The sequence below is a fragment of the Lepisma saccharinum genome, chromosome 23, assembly GCF_977018435.1.
Source record: "Lepisma saccharinum chromosome 23, izLepSacc3.1, whole genome shotgun sequence".
NCBI lineage: Eukaryota > Metazoa > Arthropoda > Insecta > Zygentoma > Lepismatidae > Lepisma > Lepisma saccharinum.
Genome location: NC_139251.1, coordinates 21,007,296 through 21,029,335, shown reverse-complemented (window position 1 = coordinate 21,029,335; position 22,040 = coordinate 21,007,296). Strand labels below are relative to the sequence as shown.

Sequence of the window (22,040 nt, the reverse complement as noted above, 5' to 3'; positions counted from 1 at the left end):
AGCTTCAAGAATTATTCCACACGTTGATTTAATTTCGCAATGGACCTTTATACACATACAACAATTGGGACTGGCGTGCACATGTCTGTATTAGTTATAACATTGCTTGAATTACTTCTAATGCCCGTAAAGCTGGCTTTTTGTTTATATTTGAATAGAATTTGACATTTGGGAAAGGGGGCGTAGGTCCTCAAGTTGTCATTTCTGTTGTTCCTCTTTCCAAGGAAAGAGAGGAGAGAACAAGCGGAAAAGGTGAGAAACGAAGAGAAAAGAGAGAAGAGAAAACGTACGAAGAGAAAGTCAGAAAGAAAGAGGGTGTAACAAATGAGAGGGAGAAAGACAGGGAAAGAGGGAGTAACGGAGAAAGAGAGAGGATGCACAAAGAGACAGGAACGAAAGAGGGAGAAAGTCATAAAGAGAGAAAGAGAAGAAAGAGCGGGTAAGGAAGAGAGAAATAAAGAAAGCGCACAAAGAAAAATAAGTGATAAAGTAACAAAAGAGATAGTGAATTGTGTAAAAGAGAAAGAGAAATGAGAGAGATAGAAAGTCAGAGAAAAAGAAAAAGAGAGAGGGGGAGAAAAGGAGTAGGAAAAAGGAAAAGAGTAAGAAAACAGGGAGAATGACTAATAGAAAGAAAGAGCGAAAGCGTAACAAGAAAGTATAGAGAGGAATATATAACGAACTGGCACACACAGAGCTAACACTAGACATCACAAACCCAACAACCAGAGCTTTGAGCATTGATTGCAACGTATATGGCCGCTGAAAGACGCACGTCACAACAACCTCTGAAAAAGATTTGAAATGGAACCAAAGAATCCATGCGGCAGGCTTAATATTTCAAAGGCCTGTGATCGATCTGTTGCCGCTAGAGTACGGGGTCCGTGTAGGCGTGAGAGAATGGATGAAAAATGCCTCGTGAAGTAAAGGTGGGTCTCACCGTTTGTTTTCTGCGGGGATCGTGGGTGGCCAAGACTTATGGAAGCGAATAAGCTAGTGAGAAGACAAATAATACTAGTGGTAATTTCACAAGAGAAGCTGATCTATGATGATCAGTCCAATTCGGAAAAGAACACATACAAACATATTTACAGTATTTTATGTTAATATATAATTATTTGATAACAAAGAGAAAATGAAAGAGGCAGAGAAGAAAAAGAGAATGCGTGAAAGAGATGCAAGAAAACACAGACAGAGGGACGCACAAAGAGAAAGAAAGAGCCAGATAGAACGAAAGAGAAAGAAAAGAGAGATAGAAAACTATGAAGTAGGAGAAAGGGATAGAGCAAGAGAGAGAGGGGGGAGGAAGAGACCCAAAGTGGGAAAGAAAATGAAAGAGCGAAAGAGAAAGAAAATAGAGAAAGAGTGAGATATAGAAAGAAAGACAAAAGAAAAGAGGGAGAAAAAGAAAAATAGAGACGAAGAAAGGGATAGAGAGAGGGGGTACAAAGTGAAAAAGAGTAAATAAAAAAACATTGTTCCCTTAAAGTTCCTTTTTGCTGAGATAAGCTAAACCAGACTAAGCCACTGTCCAGTGTGTTGACACCGGGAATGGAACCCAGGATACTATGATTACAATGCGACCGAGTTGGTATTGAAAAGACCTATATATATATATATATATATGGGTAAAAAGACGAAAAGGGAGAAAATGAAAAAAAAAAGCCATGACAGCGAAACTGCGGTGAAAGAGACAGGAAAATACAATGTGTTAGTATACCATCATATTTGCCACCTAATACATTTACATTACGACTGAAGATGCACTCACCGTCTTCCTCCATAGGATGGCTCTGTACTGCGGCACGCACTGGTTATTTGCGTCCGTAAGAACGACGGACAGAAAGAAGGGCACCTTCTCACCATCGGCTCCAACGTAGTTCTGGTGCACTGGAAAGAAATACACAAACCAGTCAGAAACGTCAACATGTTCATCTTCACTTCAAATAAATTAGGTAGGGTGGACAACAAAAATGCATACAATACTTTATTATTATATTATCACATTATGTACTCGTACAGCGTCTCTCAAAAGTCTTCAGACAGCGGAATTTGATACTAGGCAACCCAACTTACACAAGGCGTTAGTGGGTTGCGTATAGTGTTAGGCTCAATTTCAGGGTTGCCACATACACAATAGATATGTGTGAAATAAGCGAAAGGAATATAAGCAAGAATCGTATGTTTAAAATTATAAAGGAATTCAGTATGATATTGCAATTGACTAAATACTTTATGAAAGAAATAATCTTCCTCTTCTTAATGAAAATAGATTTTCTACTATTTTACTGTTGATAAGTCTGCACAAAAGAAAAGAAGAAACGAGAGAAGAGGAGGGGAGGCAACAGGAGAAGATGAAAGCAGCAAAGGGAAGAAAGGAGAGAGGTTTTCTTTAAGTAGATGAACTTTATTTCTATCATAAGTATTTTGTCATTTGCAATATAATACTGAATTTCTATATAATTTTAAACATATAATTCTTGCTTATATTCCTTTCGCTTATTTCACACATATCTATTGTGCATGTGGCAACCCTGAAATTAAGCATAACTCTGTACGCAACCCACCAACGCCTTGTGTAAGTTGGGTTGCTTAGTATCAAATGTCGCTGTCCTAAGACTTTTGAGAGACGCTGTACAAGTACCTGCTTGTCATGTGGAATTGTTGAGGAGGGGCAGAATATGCATTGCGCTCTCTTTCATATATGAAAGTTAAATATATACGACGGGTTGGTCAGGCCTGGCATTATGTGGTTATTCAGGGAACACGTGTACAAAATTCAACAGTACATTCCCAGGTTGGCAACACTTACGCAAGTAGATAATACTGTAATTATCCTATAGCTTCGCGAAATTGGTTCTGCATGGTGCTTTTGCAATGGATCTTTTCAGATTTCAATGAAGCTTTCGATCCATCGAACAGACTCAACGGATACGCACATACAACTTCAATTTGTCTGTTGAGCCAATTTCGTCGGAAAAGCAGCAACACATGGGGGTGAGGGAGATAATGCAATAACAGAACTTCATGTGGAATTGCACGATCGACCTATTTACCACGATTATGTAGATATGATTGTAAGTCCATTTGAATTCCAAACTTATTTGCTCCAAAACATTTACACTGTGAACTAACCATTAATCCACCTACAATGCATCTCTGAGAATAATTTAAGCTAACTGGCGGTTTGCTTCCTCTATGTTGTAAGCACTGGATTGTAACATGGGCGTCGCCAGCAAATTTTGTAAGGGGGGGGGGGTGTTCGGCCCATTGATAAAACTTGAATAGTAGAAATAAATAATAATTATCATGGCTATGATTGTTATTATGTAATAATTATCAACAACTAATAAAAATAAACATTTTATTCCAATTTATTATTATTATTGTAACGTTTTTGTGGTAGAGAATTCTGGTTAAAGATCATGTAATTTGTAATTTTGTTATTTCAAGGTTTATGATACCTCCCTAGGTTAATCGTGACCGTAGATATGAACATTGAGAGGGGAAGAGGCACCCTTCTCCAAAACCACCCAGGGGAGCCTGAGCACCTGCTTGTCCCCAGTTTAAAATCTCGGTTTGATTTCTTCATGAGAACTTGAAAAATAATTGGAATTTTCAGATTTCCTTGAGGTTGTGTTGCCCCAGTCAACAGCAGCTTTTTCAAGCACAAACTGTTCAATCTGCGTTGTAATAATCTGTATTGTACGAATTAGTGTTGAAATCTTTTCTTTAAAAATGTTAATTTCATTCTATAAAAATGTGTTATTGTTAATATCTCAATAGGTAAAGGATTGTTTAACTTAATTCTTGCAGAGGTGCTGAAACTATGAATGTATAAAACAACTATGTAGTTAATTGGAAAAATGTAAACTAATTTTTTGTATAAAAGGGCAATAACTTTGTAAGCCCGTGGGACATTCTCCTGGTTGCTGAAAGGCTGATGATTCAGGGGACGTTGGGGAAATATCTTGCCTCGTTCTTCGGTTTGGCTGGTGTACTTGTACTCCATCGGCGGACATTTCACTACCCAACTCTGAATAAGGCGTTCTCCTGCATCATCAAAAGACCGGGTCATAAACTTCGGTACAACTAATAGGTTTAGGCCTACGAGTCGTATCGGATGAACTGTCTGTTTAAAAGTGTTTGTATGTCATCGGAAGTTCAAATAATTTTTTGTATCAATCTTTTATTTCAAACCTATATAGGTAATAATTAGAAATAAATCCTGCACCACAGACCACGCAAGGGCTTGGTCCTACTAATCCTAAGAGGCCTTTGAGAAGTCCGATAAAAGGATTGTAACCAGACTAACATCAAGCCCTAAACGCAGAAGGTGCGTGTCAAGGTTCAGTTTTGGAATCCTTAGTATTATTTACATAGTCAACTTAATGTCTCCATTAGATGGCATGCAATATTTCTCATGACGTCATAGATTTCAAAAGCTGTATTCACGGACGCGGTTGATCCACCGGTTGGAGAGGGTTTGTGTATTTCCTACGACGCGCTCTTAATATTACACCCACTCATTACTTGTTTCAACTTTTACAAGTAGTTCTTAATAGCTTTTGCAACGTTCTCGTCTGAATTGCTTCAGTGTTTCAAACTATATTTTTGTTGTTTGTTTCGCCATATCTTGCTTCAATGTTTCCAACTAGTTGAACTAGTTCTATTCTCCTTTACAATGTGTATTCTCATGTAACTTGCTTCAGTGTTTCCAACTGGCTATTCCTTTGCTTCTAAAGTGTCATTTTCGCTCATAACGTGCTTCATTGTTTCCAAACAATTCTTTCTTGCTTTTCAAACAGTCATTCTCGCCCATAACTTGTTACATTGTTCCCAACTACTTTTCTCATTCATTTTTGATTTCCTATTCTATTAATGAGTATTTTCGTATTGTAAAAATTAATCCAGTTCTTCAAAATTCCGATAGTGGTGAGTTCTTAAAAAACTATTATTAAAAACAGTGACTATTACAATCCAGTCGGCCCTTCAATGAGCATAATTCTTAGAGTATTAGATTGTCAACGCAGAAAATGGAATACAAATAATACTTACATTTTCCCAGGAAGTACTTGAAGTACCACCGAGTCTGATACTCAGGATTTTCCAGCACTGGAGTACTTGGTGAGCCGAACATCTGGAAAAGTAAAATAAATATAATATATTATTACACGAAGAATAATAATTAGTAACTATTTTCTAAATTACAATAGGTAATGTTTCAATAATGAAACATGAATGGCTATTTACTATAGAGAGATTTCACAATCTGTTGCTTTTGAGAAAGCACTTTCGACGACTCGTTTGACATTTTCTGTCAGCCTTTTTCTTTTCAGATACCGTAATATTTACGACATTTTACCGTTAAAATGTAACGTCTACCTGCTGATTTACAAAAAACGGGATGCGACTGTTTTTTTGTTTACATCTTACTATTTTATCATGTATAACCATGCTTCAGTTGCGTGCACCATAAATATGGTTTTTAAAAACTGAATCACCTAATTTACATTAATTAGGGTATCTACGTAATAACTGTTAATAGTTCCACTGGCGTACACAGAGGGGGGTTGATGGGGCTACAGCCCTCTCCGAAACGGATTTCGAACGCTAGGGGAAACCAACGGTCTTAGACAGTTCTTTCCTCAGATCTGTTACGTGGAAAAAGCCCAGAGACAATATTATTAAACAAAGCTTTAAAAGTATAGCGACTGTACACAAAACATGAAAATAAAGCAGAAAATAGTGCACGTGCACTATTACCTGATTTATATAGAGTGGCCAATTAGTCAGTTGACACTAGCAATTATTCACCTCTTGATTAATTAGCATAGTAGGCATTTGACGAGAGCAGTAGATATGTGAGGTTATGTAGTTAATAGTGAGTGGTAATATGTTGATAGTTTATGCAAAAATATACAAGGTGACCCTGAGTATCAACATACGGGTTACCACTCACTAACAATATAGATGAAAGCAATATAAAGAGATCAAAGTAGCCAATTTTGTAATTAGAATAGTTAAACACAGATGCCTCTGTTCTTGAAAGCCTCTCCAGACATGAAATTCTATGCAGTCTACATATACATGATCTCTCTCTCTCTGCCATCAAAATTCAGATTTTACATTTCTTTTCAGAATCATGAATGGGCATCTCTTCACTAGTTATTTCTTGCTATGGATTCAACGTGAAAGCAGCAAATGCCACAACTTCATTCACGAAAAAGATCCAAGTCTCATGGAACAAAGTGGAGCCTACGGATTACAAAGGGTGCAGAAACTGCGCTCATCAAACAGATAAAGAGTCATTAATACTAGTTTTATTATTATTATTGTAGTCTGCGTGCGTGTGCATCGTATTACGTTCATTTTCATCTCACTATTGATGTCCTATTATCAAATTGATATATTCTACAGGGTGTCATAAATATGGGAACACGTTTGAAGTAAATGTAGTGTGCCACTGTGCAATGTAGGTGGAAACGTGAATGGTATATTAAATTTGAAACTTCATTATTTCATTTTAGATAAGAGTCATGCGCCCGAGCTTACGTCATTAGCCAAGATGGTGCTGAACATGCAGCAGCAAGTTAAGTTGCAGCGTGGGCAATTCTATACCAGAAGATCGTGAGACTGGCGAGACATGATTTTAGCGTAACATTGTTGCCGTCGACTGTGGGAAAGTGGAGAAAACGACTGCTCACATCAAATTGTTGTTTAGTTTAAGTCCATTGCTGTGCACACGGGCCTCACGATCATTCTGGTATGTAAATTGCCCACGCCACAACTGTAACTTGCTGCTGCATGTTCAGCGCCATCTTGGCTAATGACGTAAGCTCGGGCGCATGACTCTTATCTGAAATGATAAAATGAAGTTTCAAATTTAATATACCATTCACGATTTCCCTCTACATTGTACAGCAACACAGTACATTTACTTCAAACGTGGAGCCATATTTATAACTCACCCTGTATATTCAGGATTTTCAAGTAAATATATTTTTCCAAATGTTTTCCTAATATACACACATTTAAGTAGAAGACCTGCTCGTAAATTGAAGACGTTTTCGACTTTGATTTATGACTTTGAGAGTAGTTATGTAGAGAGCTTAATGAAAACAGCAGAATCCGTAGGATTTTTACTCTTGAAATTATACAGCGGCCGCATCCACCCGTGCTATTAAGTCCCGGACGAGAGGTCTCTGAAATTTATGAGCTCAAGACGGAATGCTTACGTTTGCGGAGCAAGGGAAACCAAGTTTTCTTCGGCTGTAACTTTAGGCGGCGTAAATTAATCTCTCAAAGGGGAAGCGTTGGCAGTGTTTCCATCTTGAGCGGTTATGTGTTTGCCATGTAAGTGGTTATTGCAAATGTTTAGTGCATTTTCAAAAGGAGTTCCTCACGGTGAAATCTGAGTCACGGATCATGATTAATGCATCCATCTGCAGATGTGGAGCAGGAATATACGTCCAGTTCAAAAAATGTCCTCAGCAACTATATGTACAGGGTGTATCATAAGTAATAGCGCAAACTGACACAGTTGAAAGTGCACGATAATAGAAGCAAAAAAGTCTCTGCAAACATGGGTCCGCAAACGAGCCGTTTTCGAGATAATTGCGAATGTGTAGTTACAAGCCGCCACTTTACAATCCTTTATATGTGGTTTTATTTAGGGTTACCAGACGTCCGGTTTTTCCAGGACATGTCTTACGTTTTTAGCCTTACGTCCCGCGTCCGGGACGAATTTGAAAAATATCATAAATGTCCTATATTTTGAACGTCACATAATATTAATTAGGAAAATACGTACGTGTTTCGTTGAACAAAGGGAAATCATGCAAGTTACCCATTTCTCTGATACGACAAAGTCCCACAAAGAGGATTATACTGATACGTTCAAGCCTGTATTATTTATTTATTAAACGTATTATTATATGTATTAATAAAAACTTAATAATACTCAGCGGTGAACGATGAGACTCGGTGAAGTACACAGACTCCTCTCAGGTACAGGGATAGTGTTAGGCAAAGACAATATTCACAGCACAGAGAAATAAAACCACATTGCTGCAGTAGATAAATTAAAAGGTTTTATCCTTTATTTATGGCAATTATAATTCGAATATACTTGAGACGAAGGCGAGGATTTCGCTTTGTCGATGAATTGACTCAACTAAAACGCATAAACTCAATGCGTGGCTATCGGCAAGCCTATGATCACATAGACCTAGCCTGCGCCCCGAACTACCATACCAAGATGTATGCACAACACCGAGGAGTTCTTTTTAAGTTTAAAAGCTTCGACGATCCGTGGCGAAAGTATGATATTTCTGACGCAATATCCTCGCTTTTATACTATTTTCGAGAACACGGATTCAAGTACAGATGAATCACTCACTATCTACAAAAGGATGCTATCAACAAAACTGACATCTATACATGTTTAGAAATACAAATTCACATAGTGCACTCTCGCAAACATGAAGATACATTAAACTACTCATAATAGAGTATAAAATACAATAAACATTAAACAAAATATATACATTACAAACAAGGTGCAATATTACAAATAATAACACGGAAATTACGCTTTCTTTGCTCAAAATAAATATATTAGTGACATATCTTAAAGTTGTGACGTCACATAAAAATATGGATCATATCAATACTAGCCATAGGCCCAGACGTCAGATCCTCGTTAGTCTGCCAAAAGCAGTCGAGGGTGAGGCCGACAATAGGGTGTCTTCGAAAGGACCTTACACCCCTAATCGCGAAGATGAAGATGAATTGTAATATGATAAAAATGAAGAAGCACTCACAAAGAACATCCATGTCCAAACTTGGAATCGAATCCGTTACCCCTGGAGTCGTAGGCGCTGCGCTAACCACTCCGTCATGGAGGTAGGCTACAGGTGATACGTAAGCAGAAAATACTTGTACATAAACCATCAAAAACTCTATATGCTGACCAAGGCAGAAAGAGTGGAAAGGACAAGAGCGAAGGAGGAGAAAAGAAGGAAGAAAGAAAGGATATGGTAAAAGAGCGTGAGATAAGGAGTCCAACCACGTTCCAGATGAAAGGAAATGTTGATCTAAATCGCCTGTCAGGTGAATCAACAGTTGACAGGAGACGGCCACCTGCTGGAACACCTGGAAAGGAATGTTCCAGATAACAACTTTCTAATAATCTTGTGTCTGGAGGGGAGTTATTTTTGTGTATATCTTCCTGGTTTGTATTTTATTTAATTTGTGTTTGGTACAAAGTCTGAAGAAAACCTTACTAGAAGGTTGAAACGTAACGTTTAGTTTTTGTTTTAAAATAAAATACATTTCTGCCTTGGTCAGCATATTGAGTTTTTGGTTATCATGGAAACAAGGCTTAATGGTGTTATAAACAATCAATATTTGTAGCGAACGCAATATTACGGTATGCGCCAAAATATACAGTACTGAAACTCGCGCATCTCGAACACGTAGTTCCGTTTGTCGACGGGGCTGCACATGTTCGCAGTAGTGAAAAGGAAGTTGTGTTGTGCAGTTGTTGTTGGAAATGGGTTTCTCGACGGAGGAAAAAGTATTCATAGTTAAGCATTATTTCCGCTCATACGGAAGCGGTCGTGAAGGTGGACCGAGTTTGAAAAAGGTGACTGGTCTATATGCAACCCAAATGACAATCGTCCACTCCACATGCCATAACCTAACCTTAGGTTTCCTGACAGTTATGCAACCCAAAAGGCACGATTGTTATTTGGGTTGCATATAGACCAGTCACTATATTGTAAAATGTCTTATACTTTTGTTTATCTTTTCATTTCAGTACTGTATATTTTGGCGCATATTGTATATTCTGCGAACTACGATACGCATATCGCGATTGTGTAATTAACGCGACTTCAACTTGCTTTATACACAGTAGTAGACGAATGACTGGAGACAGGTATGGAAATAGACCAAATGGGATTGTTATTTCCCTTGATGGGTTTTCGAATGAAAGCAGAAATTGGTCATTCTTACTGTTACCGCATTCGTTACTTTCCCGCTGTGAATGGTAAATCGTTGCCACAGGTTGCCACATTGGATTGCAATTGGAGAACAATGGTAAAACGAGAGGATGAGTGAGGTGGGGTGAGAGAGGGATCCGGAATAAAAAGGAAATCGAATCTGTGCGAGATAATGAAGGCTGAAATAAACAAACGAGAACGTCACATGCTGAGCAAGCGACGCGTATGTTCAGAATTAACGCAGGGAACAGGAAAATAGGAATTTACAGTTCCCGCATACAATTTTAAAGTTGTCATCGCTTTAAGTTCTCTTCTTTCACATAGGAGGAAATCCCCTAAGAGTACGCACTTAACTTTGCAACCTCACAGAAGCTAAAGAAATAATAACAACGACAAACAGTTTGCACTAAAACACATTGATACATTGACTTATGACGCACAAAGGTCAAAATAAAAATAACCTTGTATTATTTTTAAACATTAATGAGAAATGGCGATCTCTTTGAGGACAGTTCCTTTAAGAGTGCGCACAAGATCTTTCAAGAGTATGCATTAACAGGTGTTACAGTTAAATATACCCATGCCCTCATAACAGGAGCATGTTTCGTGCCACCAGTGAACACAACGTACGCACTGAACCCAGTCTTCAGTTCATAACGGTTCCGCACACTGTTCATCACACCCAGGACAGAAGAAACTTTATTGTTCTGACGTTGATGGAGTTGCATCATGAGGGGTCGCACAATTTCCATGGAGGCACTGATTTAGTTATCACTGTATCCTTCCGTCTTTACAAAGTCCTGGAAGTTGAAGCCAGAAGTAAGTTTTTGTACGATGAAGATGCTGGAACTTCCGATTTTCTGACTTCTCCATGCACTGCGCACTCTTAAAGAAGACAAGGTTCAGAATTCATCAGCAAGGAGCAGCAGCATGCACGGGGGTCGTTCTCACATATGTCTGATGTACGACGTTGTGGTGTATACTAACACTTATTGCCATACTTAAAACAAATTATTACGATTACCAGATCATATCCCTTAAAATGTGAGAGTTCAATATTGCAGTGAACAGATAAAAACAGAATCTTACCGATAACTTCACGGCAAACAACACGATATCCACCTGGTCAACTTCTGGAGCCTTATGATGACAAAATAGCAGCGTCCTGCAATGCTGCTAACCTTCAAAAATCAAGCTACGTACTCTTAGAGGAACTTAACATAGTTCATTCCTATTTTCGGCAGAAATTATGTATTTTCTGTCCGATATGTATCTTAGTGTTAGAAGCTTCAACCGTCGAGTTCTGCATGTTTTTTCTTCTATGTGTTTACACTGTATTCCTCAAAAACATGCACAGAAGTAATGTTTATGGTTTGTGATAAATTAAAAACAGGCAAAGTTCTGAATTTTATTTGAAAAGTTAAACATAGATGTCCTGCATTTACAAGTCTTTTCATAGAGTAGTCCCCTATTAGTCGGGAGAGTCCCTTTTTTTCTCTGTCCCGATTTTTTTAAACGTAAAACTGGACGTCAAAATGCATCTTTCTTGTAACAATGACGATTTGGCATAGAATTACTCCAACAGTAAACCTTCTCTACTATTACTATGAAGTATAACATTGTTCGGAAGAAATTATTTCAACGTCAACAATGCTTCATATTTCCATCCTGTTTACTGATGCTCAGCTGAACGAGAATTTTCGTACATGGTTTGTGGATAAGTGACAAGAAAGCTCTTTTAGCTTAAACTTTGAAAGCTATGTTGATTAATAAATTGAACTTTAATCACACGTGTGTAAACTTTTAAAAAATGTTATTTGAAAAGAAAAATGGGTACTTGTCTGATAAGGCCCGAACAGCTCTCAGTCGTTTATTTCCTTAATTTTAGCATTGATATTTACATATTCTGCATTGCGGAAGATTCTTTAAGGTGAAGTTATGCCTTTTTCCATACAATAGTGTCAACATTTCATATTACAAGTCATTATTTGTCTTCCTTGTTATGCTTGGGTAACAGACAATATGGCGTGCAGTCGTGCTTGTGTTTTGTTGATTTGGAATTGGTATGCAGTGTTTCAACCTTCTTAACCGACAAATACCTACTTTCGTGTTTATTATGTCATCATAAACCATTGACGGATAGCCCCAAAAACCATTCACGATAGCCCCAAAAACCATTGACGGATATCCCCAAAAACCATTGACGGATAGCCGCAAAAACCATTCACGATAGCCCCGCGGACCATTTCCGGCAAGGTTAGGTTAGGTTTGGTTAGGTTAGGTAAGCATAGTGAAAAAAAAAATTCTCGTAAAAAAAAGGCGTTTGAAAACACTACCGAGACCGCGTGACTTTCGACGCTCGCGCCATCTGAACGTACATAATGGAAACAACGGCCTAATGTTACAGAAGATGCAAGTTCCTTTCGTAAAAACTGATTATTTATTGTTCTGCAGCATTCTATGGTGAAGTTTTTAGTTTCCGCGAAAGAAAATACCTCGAAGAACCTCGACAATGTTACAGAAAGTGATTTCAGTAAGTAGTTTCTCCTGTACATTTGAAGAAATCCGTTCGGGCGATATCAGACAGTTACCGCAAAATGTGCTGGAGAAGAAGATTCATTCAAAGAAAAATAACAATGAATGACTTTAATAAAGGACTGTTTGGTTGGAGAAGAGTGTACATCACCATTTTATGTAACTTCATTTACTTGGCATTTATTATTTATTTATTTAATTAGTTTTTACACATAAGTATTTATGACGAAACAGTTTTTATATTAAAATTTACGTACCCCTTCATCCTGAGAAAGTGACTGTGTGGTGTGGTTTTCGGTCCAATGGCGTGATCGGGCCTTATTTTTTTGAGAACCAACCTGGAAATCACGTGACTGTCAAGGGGGAGCGATACAGGAATATAGTGGTGCAGTTTTTGTGGCCTAACTGGCAAATCTTGACATCAACAATGTGTTTTTCCAACATGACGATGCAACTTGCCACACAGCTAGCCAAACAATGGAATTATTGCAGGAAAAGTTCCCCGGACGAGTTCCGTCCAGAAAGGGTGATATGAACTGGCCACCAAGATCAAGTGACCTAACTCAGTGCATTGATTGATTGAGTTGGTGTTTTAAGTCCACTTTATGCACAGTAAGGCTAATTGTGAACGGTCCTACAGTTTAAAGTGGGATCCGAACCACTGTGCCTGCACCGGGACTCCTTGATTACAAGGCAACGACGCTACCACTCCGCCATCGAGGTCTTTAACACAGTGCAATTGGTATCACAGACGCATGTGTAGAACTGGACGCAAGGCTTGCAATGATATGAAAAGAAAGAACCAAAGCACAGTTTAAAATACGTTTTCGAGTAGGCCTTGTCTCCAGGAAGGTATCAAGTCGGGAAAGCCCACAATGAACACAAGAGCATTATAGCCTACTGGTTGTGCAAACAGCTGAGCTCGCTCGTCTGCAAAATGAGGTCCAGGACTGACATTTAGGTGTCTCCTGAAGCGTATTTACAAACCCTATACTGCTGCAGAACCAGAGGTATATAACACTTTCTTATTGGCTGTGTGCACCGGAAGTGTTTATGATCCGTGTCCATCGTTCCTTGCTTCTTCATTTACAGCAAAAGTATGGAAAAATTTCGACTTGTGATTATATAGTAATAAAGTTTGTAAACAGATTGTCGAAATTATGTTAAGAAATATACGTATATAGAATAAAATATAATGTTTAAAATGCTATACGTTGGATATACATAATTTTCTCAATAGTCATTGGTAGTTACAATGTTTGCACTGATGTGACTTTAAATAGAAAAATCATTCACTTCAAGAAGAGTTCTGATTTCTGTCTTCTAAAACATCAATTTAAATAATTTTGCAAAGAAATGAACCTTAGTGTAAATGGGTTTCTTATCTTGTTGGGATGGATATCTGAAATCTACACTGTTAATTTGAACCCTGCCATCTAGCGTTAACTTGAAGGAACGCTGCATCAACTTCCGGAATGGCAGCCAATCAGTAGCCAAATATCGATTGGAGGTTGTGCAGTACTATAGGGTTTGCAAATACGTTCTCCGGTAAGAGTCACCCTCATTACATCCCGCCTTCAATTTGCGTTACACAAAGATTCAGTCTCGTCGTTGCGATTTACAAGTGCAAGAAAATAACGGCAACACAATATAGTCGCTTCAACTTCGTGAGATTCTTCTGAATACTAGAAATTTCATATGCTCTTGCAAGCACCCGTCACGCGCGGCCACACACGCACGCGAAACGAGCAAGCGGTGCACCCACGTGTAATTTCCAACTGACCGACGCTTACGCGGTTTTTCCACCCAGCCGGAGAAGCTGTGTGCCTCTGACCAACATCATTACGAGAGGCCGTAAACAACTTCCTCCACTCGCTGCACATACTCCGCGCGTATTTAGCGACCGCAAAGGAGGAGAGGAGAAACGCTTAAAGGGGAGAATTTAGTGTTCTCATAAATGTTTACGCTTCTGCGAATGTTGGGAGCGTGGAATTTGGATTTTCTCTCCTTTTCTTCTTACTTAAACGGGTTCCCTCCGTGGGACTGGGGGATTTTTAATTAAATTTTGCCCGTTTTCAAGTTGTCTCCTGGGTGCGGTAAATGCCGGGAGATCTCCTATGAATACGCTGGTAAAATAGTCCCCTTTCTCTGTTTGATAAAGGTCGCAGGATAATGTCCGGCAGGTCTTTGCCGTAGCGCTTCCACTTTGACATGTCGGGGTAGTGCAAAGTAAGGCATTCTTCCGTTAATAAAGTAAAAGTCCTGATTCGAACGTCACTTTACTTCAAAGAAAGTTCCGAAAGATCAGTTCCTTCTGTCCAGGGCCGCCGACTTGTCAAAATTATTGGGGGGGGGTCTCTGATCACTGAATTAAATTAATGAATGACTCACTCTCTCCCTTTTTTAAGTTTTGATCTCAGTGTTCGGAATCACGTAAAAGCCCATGAATTCCTCAAAAATATCAACATATTTATTCACAGTTCTAATGCAGAATATTAATATTGTCCACGAATGGATATTTCACAAGTTTCGTCGACCATAATAGCAAAATATTCCCGACTTTTAATATCTGCTACCACGGAGCGCAAAACAGATCTCCCTAATATATCAATGATCTCATTCTGAATGTCATGTGAGAACCATTTGTAGCCCAAAAGTCTCATCCACTACCCTAGTTCATGCACATCGTCTTTTGAAACTCTTTTTAGTAAAATTTTTAACAATACTCATAATTACATACTTAGTATATAGTAATAAGTCATGTGTTTTGCTGTCTCTGGTCATAGCACCCCCCCCAAAGTTGATGGTTTTGCGGTCTCAGCCCCCCAAAGTCGATGGTTTAGCGGTCTCAGCCCCCCAAATTGATGGTCTAGAACATTTCAAATGTGTATTTAAAGTTACGTTCATGTGGCTCAATTCTGAGTAAACTTTACAAGAGAAGCAAAATAATACATTAGATCCTCTAAAGCAGAATTATTTTGGGGCTCTGCCCCCACATCGTTAACATTGGGGGGGGGGGCTCCCCAAACCCCATGGAGTCGGCGCCTATGCTTCTGTCACAGGAGGAAAGAATCATTCGTCATGTCCGCGTGGAGTCCAGTGTATCCTCCCCTCGAACCTTTCCCACCAACAGCGTCCGTTTTAGGAACTGACAGTACTTGTCAAGTTTACTCTCAGTAAATGAGAAGATATTGGCAATTCAGTTTCTTTGCAGATATCTTAACGTGAGGTTGCGGTCACTGCAATTTCACACCAAGGTGGCAAGTGACAAGGTGTCAGGGCAATTTCACATTTAACTGACAAGTGACATAGTACCACTGCAATTTCACACCAAGGTGGCAAGTGACAAGGTGTCAGGGCAATTTCACACCTAACTGGCAAGTGACATAGTACCACTGCAATTTTACACCAAGGAGGCAAGTGACAAGGTGTCAGGGCAATTTCACACCTAACTGGCAAGTGACATAGTACCACTGCAATTTTACACCAAGGTGGCAAGTGACAAGGTGTCAGGGAAATTTCACATTTAACTGACAAGTGACATAGTACCACTGCAATTTCACACCAAAGTGGCAAGTGACAAGGTGTCAGGGCAATTTCACCCCTAACTGGCAAGAGACATAGTACCACTGCAATTTCACACCAAGGTGGCAAGTGACAAGGTGTCAGGGCAATTTCACCCCTAACTGGCAAGTGTCATAGTACCACTGCTATGTTATGTTCACACAAAAGTGGCAAGTGACAGTGTCCTAGTGATTTCACACCAAACTTGCAAGTTACATATTAACACAAACATGAATGGCAACACTGTTTGCAACATTTTCCATTTTCAAGGATTTATCATCATTACATTTTCAACAATGTTTGTTCAGTGTAGCAAACCAGATCTCTATGAATTACCCTCTCATTATTGCCTGAATTCCAGTCTCCGTTTGCTGATGGCAACGAGTGCTTTCGTTGTGTATCACGAAATAATTAGCTTCCTCGGAGTTTCCTCTCTGCATAATTAGAATGCTCCAAATAAATATAGATTCCCTCCGTCGAACCCTCTTCTCCACTGAAGCATACACACAAAATATCTTCTTCGCGTTCTGTTCCAAGCTACTGGAAATTTGAGTCCTCACACTGGAATTGCCTTTTGTATCCACTGACGCATCCGGCACTTCAGTTTCCCCAACTTCTATATATACTTCCTCGTCACGGTGTTTCCAACTAAAGAAATTTCGACTAAAATGTTATTGTTTTGTAAAATCGGACCCCATCACTGTTAAATAACTTTAAATCAATAATCTCTACTAATGCCATTTTGATTAAAATGTCAAATGCTTGACCTATTTAGATTTCGTTAACAGTGTTTTTAACTGATACATTTTGCATGATTCAAAGTTTCCCAAACATGAACATTCGGAGATTTCTCCTAACAAAAATATTTTAGTCCTCTCAGCAGTGCATAAAATGCAATCATTAAAGCAAACCCGTTATTATTACTGTGCTATTACAAATTGTTTTTGAAAATTATTTTGTAGATAGGTGTTGACCACAAGATGGAACCAAGAATCAACATTTCAAAGAACATAATTTATTTAATTGCAGGCAGGATAAAAAGAATTACATTTATAGATATAAATTAAAGAAGATTTTACTGCTCTCACATATGAACTTTTGTTGCGTTTTAAACTATGAATTGCATTAATTTTGTGCAATATACTGTGATTACTTGCCTTAAAATCCAAACTTTTTTATAGCTTTTATAAGATGTCCTTATGAATGGATGGACTTTGGTCTCGGTTGTTTGGTATAAAAGTTGATAGGGAAGATGGATATCGCATCAAGTTAAAAATTACAACTTGTTATATTTTCTGATTGAATGGTTTAGATGATATCGCAACATTAAAAATTTAGGGAGTGTAGCTTTTCGATTATTCACTCCCACAGACATAGGGACTGGACAATCGAAATATTTTCATGTCGCTTTAAACTGGTTTTTAGAAGGTATTCAATTTTAGCGAATTTTATTTCTTCCCACTTGCCCATATATCGATAGATCACTTGAAATCGATTATTGTTTCACGGGCAGACAAACCACAGAGTTAGGTTAGGTTGCATATGCCCATTCGCGTAGAGGAACTCCGTTACTTTCAAACCCGATTTTTTTTTCGCAATCCCAACACAGGCCCTCCCTTCCACCTAACCCTACCCTGAGCAAACTCAATCCATTCTTCACAGTCTTTAATAATTTCTTTCAAGCCCATCCTAGTCTTGGTCTTTCTTACCATAAGGTTTACCAACAAGAATCTTGCCCAGTCGGTATAGAGTCCAACTGCCTCGCGGGAGATCCGGGTTCGACTCCTAGGGTGGATCATTTCAAATTGAAATTTCGCGGTAAATATTCCTGCTTAAGGTGCATTGGGCTCACCCAGTTTATCATAAATGAACATATATGGCAACCGTAGAGGCTAAAGCTGTCTGGAGCATGGTACTGATCACAATACTTCCACTATGATCACTGACATAAGCAGGACTTTTTTTCGAAGGAGGCTGGAATTGTAAATGTGGATATTACATATCTACGCTCTGGAGAGGGGGTACACAATAATTACCATTCTTAACCTTGTCTTTAAATGTTGTTCAATGACTAACATCGGGGGACATTTTAAGGGGGTTTTCAGTTACCACTTTTTTTTATTTTCTCAAAATACAGAAATAGGGCTGTAGCCCCATCAGCCACCTCTGCGTACGCCAGTGACAGGCACGTATCTAGAAATATATTTCAGGGGGGTTGAACCAAGTGTCCCACAAATAATGAACAATAATAATGTTTAAATTAAAACAATTAAATTATAATTAATTATTATGGAATAATGTATTATGTAATTATGTATAAATGTATTAATATTACATTTTTATTATTACATGAACACTTAAAAAAATTGTATAAGCATATAAATATAACAGCATATATTTATTATCTGGTTTGCGCGTACTGAAGATCGCCAAAACGTTTGTATAAAAACAAGGAAATTAATGCTAAATAGATAAACAATTGAATATTTATCGAATAATTAAAAAGGATGTTCCTGATTAATATTTTATGCATATTATCATAAGTAGTAGTGTGCATAAATCTTTTTTGGTTCTGTCCTTCAAGGCAGTATGATCCCAATATAATAATCCTTGTCTTCAAAGTTGATAGGAAATAAATAACTATCGATTATAGAACAACAAATGCTAAACAGTATATTTTCATTACTTTATTTTAGTACTTGGTAAGTGTTTTGGGGGGAGGGGGTCCGGAACCCCCTAAATACGTCCTTGGCCAGTGACTATGGTCGAGAATGTGTTTAGCACAGGGGAGAACTTTATCTGTAATAATTCCAAACTCACCAGTTTCCAGATCTCTTTTGGGTTCACGAGCTGTCAACTTCCATATAATAGAGACCAGATGCTATTTTAACAGAGATACTACAGCAAAAGTTATAATGAGTAGTTAGTTGTTAATCTGGTGACTTCTATGGTGCCAAGTTAGCAACACTGCTCATGCTTTTGCGCTGTTATGTTTTGCTTGTTAGCAGAACTTGAATGGCCACGTGGAGAGACTCTCTGTAATTAATGCCAGCTTCAGAGAAGAGGAAACTCGGTTCGGTGGTCCAGGTCACCAGATTTTTTTATGAGTTCCATTTGCAGCAGCGCCACAAACGGTAAAGAGCAAAAGTTCTCTCCGGGGCAGATAATGAATACAAGCTAGATGTCAGGTACTACTTCATAATGGATTCATGTTATCAAAACTAAGAAATGCGTAAGCATGAAATGATTATCTGGTATTGAGGCACATAGTGGTTCGGATCCCACTTTAAACTGTAGGTTCAGTCCCGATTAGGCTTTCTGTGTATAAAGTGGACTTAAAACAACAAATCAATCAATCAATCATTATCTGGTAAGCGTTTTTACACTGACACAGTTGCACCAATGGCAAGTAAGATATTGCCAAGGCGATTTCAATCCAAAGTGGCAAGTGACACGATGTCACGGTGATTTCGTACTATAAAGGCAAGTGCCACGGTATCACGGTGGTTTCGAACCAGAGTGGCAAGTGACACGGTGTCAGTGATTTAGCACTAAAGTGGCAAGTGCCACGGTGTCACAGTGATTTCGCATTAAAGTGGCAAGTGCCACGATGTCACAGTGATTTCGCACTAAAGTGGCAAGTGCCACGGTGTCACAGTGATTTCGCATTAAAAGTGGCAAGTGCCACGGAGTCACAGTGATTTCGCACTAAAGTGGCAAGTGCCATGGTGTAACAGTGATTTCGTACTAAAGAGACAAATGACACGATATCACGGTGATTTTGTCGAACCAGAGTGGCAAGTGACACGATGTCCCGGTTATTTCGTACTAAAGTGGCAAGTGACAAGGTGTCAGTGATATCGCACAAAAGTGGCAAGTTACACAGTGTTACGGTGATTTCTAACCAAAGTTCCAAGTGACATTGCCTCACGGTGATTTCCAACCAAAGTTGCAAGCAGGGGCGCCGACTTGTCAAAATTATGGGACCCTCTCATCACTGAAATAAATAAATTAATGAATGACTCACTCCCTCTGTTTTTATGTTTTAGCCTCAGTGTTCGAAATGGGCCTCCCCGATGGTGCAGTGGTAGCATCGTCGCCTTGTAATCAAGGGGTCCCAGGTTTGACACCCGGCGGAGGCACAAGAGGTTCGGATCCCACTTTAAACTGTAGGTCCAGTCCAGATTAACCTTAATGTGCACAAAGTGGACTTTAAACACCAACTCAACTCAGTTTTCGAAATCTCGTAAAAGTCCATGAATTCCTCTAAAATATTAAAATTTTCATTTACAGTTCGAATGCAAAATGTCAATTGTTCACGGATGGATATCCCATAAGTTTCGTCAACCATAAAAGCAAAATATTCCCGACTTTTAATATCTGCTACCACGGAGCGCAAAACAGTTCTCCCTAATATATCAATGATCTCGTTTTGAATGTGATGTTACAGCCATTTGTAGCCCGAATGTAACTCTCCTAGTTAATTCACATCTTCTTTTGAAACTCTTTTTAGTAAAAATGTTAACAATACTCATAATTATATACTTAGTATACCGCGTGAGGCACCTAAAAGTACCACCTGAAATAGCGAAGAAACCAGAAACAGTAGCGATGTGAGGTTTGCGGGAAACAATAATATCAAATGGGGCTCGTAAATCGGAGGTATGGGGTGGGTCGAAAAATATCGACAAATGGGGCATCTGGAGCAAAGTCATATTTTTTTTAATGGAACGATATACAATAACATGCATAATATAAAAGAGCACATGCAGAGAAACACAACGCCGTTGGTCTCATGCATCTACTGCACATAGGAACGAAGATATGGCCATGTGAAAATATGTAAACAAACTAACAAGTGGCCCACTTGACCGTCAGTACCACGGCATGTAAGACTTCTCAGGTGCCTGACAGAACTGCCTTTACGCAGAGCAAGTTTTGATAGCAGGTCCACAAGATCGTGGTAGTTCATAGCAAGCAGTCGTAGTGGTAAGAGCGAAGATTATGGTGTTCACAAACATAGAAAAGGCGGACATGATCCTGATTTATGGGGAATGCCGAAAGAATGCCTCAGAAGCCTACCGTGTGTACGCAGAGAGATATCCGGACAGACGACAGCCATCTCGACGTCTGTTTGGTAAGTTATTTATTAAATTAAGAGACACCGGAAGTGTAACACCACGAGCACGTGTGCGGAACAAGCCAACTACAGGTGAGGCAGGTGCAACAAATGTTCTCGCCGCTGTTGCTGTGAATCCGCACGTTAGCTCCCGTGAAATTGCCAGGGATGCTGGGATGAGTCAGCGAAGTGTATTGCGCATTCTGCACACACACAAGTTTCACCCATATCATATCTCCCTCCATCAGGAACTTCACGGGAATGATTTTGTGGACCGTGTTCGGTTTTGCACATGGATGTTACGACACGACACACCCGATTTGTCACGTATCCTCTTCACTGACGAGGCAACTTTTACCAATCATGGAAATGTCAACCTAAGGAACATGCACTATTGGTCGGTGACAAATCCACATTGGCTTCGCCAAGTGGAACTCCAGCGCCCGTGGAGTGTGAACGTGTGGTGTGGTATAGTGGGTGAACATCTCATTGGCCCTTTTTTATACAAGGGACACTGAATGCTGACCGGTACATACAGTTTTTCCAACATGAACTGCCTGTACTATTGGAGGACATAACACTTCAGACAAGGAGGGAAATGTGGTACCAACATGACGGGTGCCCAGCTCACAGTGCAAGACGCGCTACAGCATGTGTGGAAAATACATTTCCAAATCGTTGGATTGGACGTGGAGGGCCTGTCAAATGGCCGGCTCGTTCCCCAGATTTGAACCGTTAGACTTTTTCCTGTGGGGAAAGCTGAAGGACATTGTCTACCGGGATGTGCCAACAACTCCAGAGGATATGCAACACCG

General features: G+C 39.2%; 1 protein-coding gene across 2 annotated transcripts in view; it reads right to left on the bottom strand.

Moving 5' to 3' along the window:
• The window catches only part of LOC145977740 (GTPase-activating Rap/Ran-GAP domain-like protein 3), a 742,197-nt gene that overhangs the window by 255,882 nt on the left and 464,275 nt on the right, over positions 1-22,040 (bottom strand). For both annotated transcript variants that reach the window (XM_083109991.1, XM_083109992.1), the window contains 2 exons: positions 5,059-5,140; positions 1,772-1,890 (listed from right to left, as the gene is read on the bottom strand). In XM_083109991.1, coding sequence (XP_082966117.1) covers positions 1,772-1,890; positions 5,059-5,140 — 201 coding nt within the window. The remainder of the gene's footprint in view (positions 1-1,771; positions 1,891-5,058; positions 5,141-22,040) is intronic.